General features: G+C 40.2%; 1 protein-coding gene across 3 annotated transcripts in view; it reads left to right on the plus strand.

Annotated features, from left to right (window-relative positions):
* kif26ab (kinesin family member 26Ab) overlaps positions 1-7,822 on the plus strand; it is a 121,563-nt gene extending 113,741 nt beyond the window's left edge. For all 3 annotated transcript variants that reach the window (XM_067455104.1, XM_067455105.1, XM_067455107.1), the window contains 4 exons: positions 441-3,759; positions 4,158-4,348; positions 5,236-5,386; positions 5,513-7,822. In XM_067455104.1, coding sequence (XP_067311205.1) covers positions 441-3,759; positions 4,158-4,348; positions 5,236-5,386; positions 5,513-5,691 — 3,840 coding nt within the window. In that variant the 3' untranslated portion in view covers positions 5,692-7,822. The remainder of the gene's footprint in view (positions 1-440; positions 3,760-4,157; positions 4,349-5,235; positions 5,387-5,512) is intronic.
* The last annotated feature ends 911 nt before the right edge of the window (positions 7,823-8,733 follow it).

Below are 8,733 nucleotides of genomic sequence, written 5' to 3' on the forward strand. Positions count from 1 at the left end.
AGAACTGAATGGAATTCAAGAATACTCATAATAATAATTGTATAATGTACTTAGAAGGTCAGTGATGATTTAATTTCAATTCAAATGTTATATGTTTTATTCCAAACAAAATCAATCAACAAGAGATAACAACATAGAAAAGAAATGTGTTTGGTGTATATTAACAGCAAAAAATATTTTTATTGAGTACCATAAGTTTCACTGTCATGGAACATAGAAAAAGTCACATGATGTATTCACCTTGAGGTAGTCCTGCACAAGCTAAATAGTTTTAATAACTCTACTATAGAAGTTAAGCAGCCGTATTTATAAGACTTGCCCTCAGAGTACAGTCAATGCATCAGCTACTTGTACATGCATTTTGACAAGGTTACTACAATACCATTACATCAGAGTTTCAAAAATATTTTTTTATGTTATTTTGATGTTGTCTTTGTCAGTATGCATCAAGTTCTTCCGGAGGGGAGAGTTCCTGTGATGAGGGAAGGATCCGTCGACCACCACATTTGCGACCCTTCCATCCTCGGACTGTGGCCCTTGACCCAGATCTACCGCCATTCCTTAGTGATCCTGACTATTCTTCAAGCAGTGAGCAATCATGCGACACTGTAATTTATGTTGGCCCTGGTGGTGCTGCCATCTCTGATCGAGAGCTCAGTGACAATGAAGGACCACCAGCCTTTGTTCCTATCATCCCTTCTATTAACCGTAAGCAACGAGGGAAAGAAGGGAGAGTTGACCATGATCACTTCAAATGTAACACCTTTGCTGAGCTTCAGGAGCGATTAGAATGTATTGATGGTAGTGAGGAACCTACAGCTTTTGTTGGAGAACCTGGAGATAATTCTGCAAGCCCTAAAATGGAACGTGGCGCAACCAAGTTGAAAGAAGGCTCTAGTTGCATTTCAGTTTCTCCCAAGACTCCTACCAAAGCACTCTCATCAATACAGGACAGCATATCCAAAAACTCAATTTCTGTGGCCAATAAACTGCCCAGCAGTCCAAAACACAAATCCAAATTAGAACACTCCAAATTGCAAAGTGCCACATCAGACAAAGATCTCAGAGACATGTCTGAGAGTGTGTGTAGGACAAGTGCAGATGGTGAAAAGGAGCAAATGGATACTGGATCTCTGTTCACTCCAGGACAGCAAAGTAAACCAATAGTATCCCAAAACTCAGAGCCTGTGGTCAGGGAGAAGGTGTTTTTCAATAAAAAGTTACCCAAGCCTGCTCCCCCGCCGCCACAACAAAAAGACTATAGCAGGGTCAGTAGTGAAACTGAAGAAAAGTCTGCCACGAGGATACCACCAATTGGGATGAGCCATCAAAAAAGAGGTGATTCAAATGGGAACTCACCTGTCAAAGTCCATCACCTTAATCCCAGGACTCCTGGGGAAATGAGGTCCAATCTTAGGGAGAGGTGCATGGAGAAGGACATATTGAGGACAACTGTAACCCTCAAACAGCCAGTGGAGTTAAATGGAGAGGATGAGCTTGTATTCACTCTTGTGGAAGAGTTGTCAATTGGCAGCATTGTGGACAACGGGAGGCCCTCCAGTATTGTGAGTTTCAATAGTGATTGCTCATTACAGGCCCTTGCCTCAGGGTCACGACCAGTAAGCATCATTAGTAGCATCAATGATGAGTTTGATGCCTATACATGCAGTGTTGGTACTTCTGAGGCAAACATTAAAATGGTGGCTCCATTACAGGAGAAAACATTTGTTTCGCTTGGCAGCCGTGGTTCTTCTATCACTTCATGGCTCAGTGAAGTAAGTGTCTGTACTCTGGAGAGTGAAGGTGCCCAATCAACAGATGTCTTTCTCCCTCAAGGTACTCATACTTGTCTAGACAGCAGTTTCTACCTTGATTCTCTAAGCATGTTCCAAAGCAGCCCTCAAAAGGAACCCAAGAACTCTTTGAATGATAGTGGCTGTAGCTTCTCAGATTTGGACAGTGAAAGTGCAATATCAAGCAAACTCTCACTTAGCAACTGCCCATCTTCCCCAGAGGCCCCACAACTATCTGCCAAAAATTTGCCAAAACTTGCAAAGGCAAATACCATCCATTTAGCCGATCCCAAGTCTTTTCAAGATTCTCAAGTTGCCCAGTGTAGTCTTTCCAGGAAATTAAAACCTACCTCATCAATATCCCAGAGTTGCAGCATCAGTGGAAGCAGCTCTAGTAGCAACTGGAGACGTGAGCCACCTAAGCAAGACTGCATACCAGATCCCTGGAACCGAGTAGATACCTCAATGGAGTCTTCTATAATTTCTAATTCAGGTTCTTCATCCAGACTGGTAAAAAATGGAATGAGTGGAATTCCTGCACGAAAAGCAGGCACAAGCAGCAGTGTACCTCGAATGCCTAAAACACTAGGGTCAAACCCATCTCAAAGGGTAGTGGATGGATGTGAAAAAACGATCAACAACAGGAAAATGGAGTTCCCCAGCAAGATGCCACAGTTCAGACGAGGTGCAACAACACTTGGGACAGTTCCAGTTATCCATACGTCCATTGATGTCAAGCTTGCTCAAGATTTTGGTTCTTCCACAAGCAGTTTGAAGTTCTCCTCTTTAGGAAAAAATGGAAAAACAAGCAAGCAAGAGGAGAGTATGTCAAAACCTGGAAATGTATCACCACCTCCTCCTCCAGTTCGCAAATCCAGTTTGGATCAAAAGAATCGAATCCTGTTTCCCTCAAGTGCCTTAAAGTCTGCTTATGATGCAGGAAAATCTTTAGCACCAAGGGCTACAGGTTTAGAGGATGACCGTGACATTTTCTCTAGGGGTGATTCAAATAGTTTAAGAGCATCTAACTTAAAGTCAGAACATAGTTTGATAAAAGCAACCTCAAGTCTCAAAGCTAGAGGAGTTAGAGGTGATACTGGACAGCTTTATGGGAGCCAGATATCTCTAGACAGATGTGACAGTTTATCCTCTTTGGGATCTAAACCTGCTTTAAGTCGAGAGAACAGTGGTGCTAGTCTCAATAGCAAGTCAAGTAAGTCTGTCAGTAGGTTTGGATCACCTGTTTCCACCTCTTCCCCAATTGCTACCTCTCCTCCTTCGTGTATAAACCCAGTAAGCACTGTAAAAAATGGAACTGTCAAGGGCAGCCTTAATGCAAGACCAATACCTGTTAATGCCAACAAAGCTCGTACATTATCAGCAAACAACTCCAAAGCCCTTAGCTCATCCACTAAGTCTCTTGTGGCGCCTGCAACAAGGAATGCCAACCTTCCACCTTCAGGAAAGACTGCGTTACCTCGAGCAACAGTTGGAGGCAATGGTAAATCCACAAGAGGAACTATAATGGGTACCAAGCAAGCAATGAGGGCAGCAAACAGTCGTGTTAGTGAGTTGGCATCGTCCAACACTTCTGGGAAAAATACAAGGGGTTCGGGTGATTCAGACAGTGGCAATGACAGTGGAGTGAACCTCAATGAGGACAAGCATACCCCAATCCCCATTCTTCCATCTCCATATAGTAAGATCACAGCCCCCAGAAGACCTCAGCGCTACAGCAGTGGGCATGGAAGTGATAACAGTAGTGTGTTAAGTGGGGAGTTGCCTCCTGCCATGGGACGAACTGCTCTTTTCTACCACAGTGGAGGAAGCAGTGGATATGAAAGCATGATTCGTGACAGTGAAGCTACAGGCAGTGCTTCTTCAGCCCATGACTCTATGAGTGAGAGTGGGATGTCCTCCTCTGGTCGCACAAGGAGCTCCAAAGTACCCAAGAAGAGGTCGAATGGTGAGTAGCATCTCTTGTTAAATATAACTTTTTCTGAGAGCCAGTGAAATGTTATTAGACATGCCTATGCAAGACAAATCACATGCAGTTTAGTAGGTTTGAATATCCAGCATCTACATTATCAAACACATACAAATAACTAGCACAGTTTAGTATTCCTCAGTATATTTGTAAAGCTCTGGTATACAATCTGTACTTTATTTCTTCATGTATTTTAATATAGGCACAGCTTGCTTAATTTTTCTTTATCCATCCATCTTTTTAATTACTCTTTCGTTTCCTTTCGTTTTGCAATGTTTATGTCCCAATTATTTTTTAGCTTTTCTGTCACATATTAGTCTTTTTGTAATATTATTTACTTTACACAAACATATTTACTTTGTCTCTCCATGAACCAGGCCTCCAGAGGCGGCGTCTCATCCCAGCTCCCTTACCGGACACCTCTTCCCTGGGGAAGTCTGGGACTACGGGCCAGTGGGTGGACCTTCCCCCTATGTCCGGACCACTGAAAGAGCCTTTTGAGATAAAAGTGTATGAAATTGATGATGTGGAGCGGCTTCAGCGTCGGAGACAGGAGAAGACAGATGAGGTTAGAATGGGTTTTCTGGGTGTTTTTTTTTAAAACCACAATCTGGTTAAGTGCATCTATATTTAACTTTAGTCTTTTCTCATGGATCATATGTAAGATATGCTTTTATATCTTACAGAGGAAAATTACTATATAAATTGGTGAATAACTATGTATTATACATTTTCAAAGTGCATAGCAAATAATGTCAGAGACTTCAAGCAGCTTTACAAAGTTTGCTTCGATCTAGGTTTGGTAAGATTTTCATATGTAAAGAGCAATATTTTTTGCTCAGCAAAATGCTTCATATTCAAACTTTATACATTCAAGGGTAAACGTGGAAAATGATTACATTTTAAAAGAAGTTGACTATCTGGAATTAATTGTTTTGGGGGGTCAAACTTCAGGAGTGAAATTCTGCAGTAAAATAATTGTTTCTATCAGTAAATAGATTCGGGAAGATGGTCCTTAATTTGTCATTAGTTTGGAGACCAGTTGGTATTGCAATGGCAAATGCATGTATGTTGTGTAGATTCCTTAATAACTTAGTATAGATTCTTACATTCGTATTCTCTTTGTTCCAAAAGTCATTTCAATGAATTGACATGAATGTAGCTTGATTGTGTAAGTGAAATGTGAGGAAGCTTGTATTCTTCCATTACAATATCTGAAAAATATCACAGTATTATTAATAGTTCTGTATCTTATGGTTCTTTTGTGCAGTAAATGTCGTGGTCAAGACAAGGTCAAAGTGATTTTAAGGGATCAACGTTGTACAATTATATATTTTTTCTTTGAATCAGTCCTGACAACATAATGAAGTGCAGTCTCTCTCGATAAGCCAGACATGAAAAAGTCTGTGGGATGCAACTGTCATTTTAACCATCATGCCCATCTTCTGTCCACAGGGCTTGATTTATTTTAACACTAAATTGAAGGTTCTTGAGAAACGACAGCAGCAAATTAGAGATCTCAGAGCCAAGCATAAGACTCTGAAAGAAGAGCTGGAGGACACCAAGTCTAGACTAATGATGGATCCCAGCAAGTGGATAGGAGAGTGTGAGTATTATAACTTTACACTATAGTTTGGACACACTGACTGGTAGTGTTTCTAGTAAGGTGAAAGTTCATGATTAATACTTTGGTTCATTTCTTGAAATACCTGTGTTCTTGTTTGTTCCACAGTTGAGGTGGATCAGGAATTGGATCAGGAGTCGCAGGAGTACTGCGAGGCATTGGAGCAAGCTACGGCTGAACTGGAATACTGCGTCAACCTATGCAAGTCTCGCGTCATGATGGTGACCTGCTTCGATATTCGAGTAGCATCTGACGCGCAGGAAGGACCGCGAGAAGTTGAGGTTTAAGAACGTGATGTGCTGATCGATGGACAACGAGAAAGAGATGGAGGAAGACAGGACCCTGGATGTCTGAAAGGAAGGATAATGAAATGTAGCAGCCGGTCCAGTGATTCTGAGAAAACCCATGGATCAAAAGATGATCTTAATAAACTGAATTCTGCATGAAGTAGGAACTTATTATCTTCTGGAGAAGACTAAAACTGTTCGTTCTGGTAATATGCAGTGCCTCATAACAAACATGGAATAGACTTGCTCAAATGGAAAGCCAACAAGCTTTGATGCGCTTGACGTATTTCCTTACACAAGGAAAGAGAAGAATCGTTCTCGCTTACCGAAGAGTTATTCAACCACACCACAAAGTGCCTTTTTCATATGACTGTTTTGTATATTTGTTGTCAATCATTATTTTTTCTACCGGTGCTAGTGCTTTGACCAGCATACTCAAGCCGAACCATTTTTTTTTTTTTTTTATTGCATTGTATAGTGTATTTATATGAACTTACAGTGTGTGAAATATAATTTTGGTTGCGAAAGGAGAGCAATAAGCTGAACTTCCATGCTTTGCCTTTGCCTCCCGAACTATCACCTCTGTCAGCATATTGTTATTAAACCTTTTGAGCCTTATGTTGTATTTGTAGTTACTGTCGGAGTGTTTTTCTATCTTTAAAGGTCTTTTTAAGGAACACAGTATCACTCAGCAATTGACAGTCATATAAGATGCAAGCCAGTCTTCATAATAGTGTTTGGTTTGGTTGCCTTGCCTCCAAACATTCCGAACTGGACTGATATTGGATGCATATCCACCTTTAACATATTTATTTCCCAGAGAATCATATAGGTGATTTGAATTGGTACTACGTTTGCTCAGCCATATTGAATGTAAACTAAAACATTTTAATGAACAGCACAAAAATTCCCAGCATTGTGATTTGGTTCTTATCACAAAAATACATGCAAGCCAGTGTCATTGTTATGCCTGCGATGGATGCATGTTGCTAGAGAGGTGCAATCTATTAAAATGCAGATTGGCCTCTTGTTCTTGTTTACTTTAAATAGACACTTTGGCAAAGGGCATTCATCAGTGTTACCTGACGTGTCTAGCTCAGCCTTTCTCTGTAGACACACTGTGTGCTGCATTAAAAGAGCTGTGGCTGCGATTAAAGGGGTGAGGGGACATTTGTGCGGTACAAGAAGGACTCTTTTCCATAACGTTTCGGACAACAACAAAGTAACCATAAAAACATCTGATGAGATTTTAAACACGGTGGCCTGCTCACTGGCGTACTTGATGCTATTAATACACTTTTTTTTATAGACTAAGGGAACGTTGAACCTGTCCTCAAAGCGTATTACAAGTCCAGTTCATGATGCATTGCAGGTTTTTTTAACTACTCTGTGGATGTATATCCAAGCCTTAGTCCTATGCATCCATGTAATCATGGTCTTGAACAAACAACCTCAGCAACTGCAAGCATTTAGCACAATGGCTAGCCTTCACAGGATCTATTATCGATATTTTCAGTGCTCATTGCGCTGTTTAATAACTGCTGTAAAAGACCACCTGAACTCCTCTGATGTCAAAGACGCCATTACAAAACTTTGCTGGTGAAAGTGATTCAGTGTTTGAACATGTAGCTGCCGGAATGACTTTCCTGTTACTTGTCTATCAAAGGCATGTCGTGAATGACCTTTAAATCTCATTCGACATTTAAGAAAATCAAAACCTTTTCTTGGATTTATTTACCTTTATAAACACTCTCAGGCCCTTTTTCAAGATGCTGCATGAGATTTGTATTTTTTTCTAGACTTTATTCTCCATCTTTGAATTTTGTAATGATTATGCTGGCATTCACTACACTTTATGAACATGGATTTAACTGACACCAAACTGAAAGATTTTTTGTGTGTGTGTGTGTGTGTGTGTGTGTGTGTGTGTGTGTGTGTGTGTGTGTGTGTGTGTGTGTGTGTGTGTGGAATGAATGAAAGCTGACAATGTGTGTTGCATCATGTTTCATATCAAATCATATTTTCTAACTTTTTTTGGTTTTGTAAAGAATTTTCTGACCCTCTGTATAAATGTATTATATGGCAGCTTGGGATAACACTGTTTTTCTTGTGAATAAAAATGTCCTTCTTATTTGTCTTGGTCTGTCCATTTCTCCACATATGTCTGGGATATTTACTTCATCATTTAGATATTTCCTTTTTAGTGTTTCATAAGTAAAAACTAGATTACAGTCTTAGTTAATAGATATTCTCAGTGTTCGAACTATACTGTGGCCTTTGGGGGAGCCCACTTTTCGGGGGGGGGGGGGGGGGGTGCGTGCATCCCTATACACAAAAGAGGACGTGTATATTCCTTCACACACAGACGAACGCGTCAATCTATTGCTTAATGCATTGCGGAGACTCTTAATATACAATTTACAATCATTGAAGAACATCTTTGATTTTAATGAAGGAAGAAAAAAACAAGAATTGATAGGTCAAAAAGTCCACAAATCTATAAACAAAGCATCCGGCTGTCTTTGAGTTCACATGAACAACGGTTGAAGTTACTCGTCAGGCTACAGAAGAATACCATAATTCAATCGATAGTCGCGCAGACCTATATCAACCCAGCCACAACACATAATTGGGAATAACATGCCTTAACACAGAAGCGACCACAGAGGCTTGAGGTCAGCCTCTTTTTCTGTTCTTCCAGAAATCCAAGATCAAGAAGTGGATATTCGTTTTTGTTTTTTCTGCGAATCTTTGCGTTGACATGTACTAAACATGAGTGGAATTTGCACCGCAGTACCACCACACCTTGATGGTCATGACAAGAACAGCATGTATAGTTATCTTTATTGAAGTGAATTAGATTTAAACTGCCGTCATGCATGAATTAATTATATATTTTTAGCAATTTTACAAATAATAATCCACAATGATTACATTACATAAAAATGAAATTGCACCTCAAAATAACACAGTGTCAATATTTTTGAGACCCCCCAAAATTTCACAAATCACGTTTTCAGGGGAGCCCATGTCTTATTTAGG

This window comes from Pseudorasbora parva, chromosome 10 (assembly GCF_024679245.1).
Source record: "Pseudorasbora parva isolate DD20220531a chromosome 10, ASM2467924v1, whole genome shotgun sequence".
Lineage (NCBI taxonomy): Eukaryota > Metazoa > Chordata > Actinopteri > Cypriniformes > Gobionidae > Pseudorasbora > Pseudorasbora parva.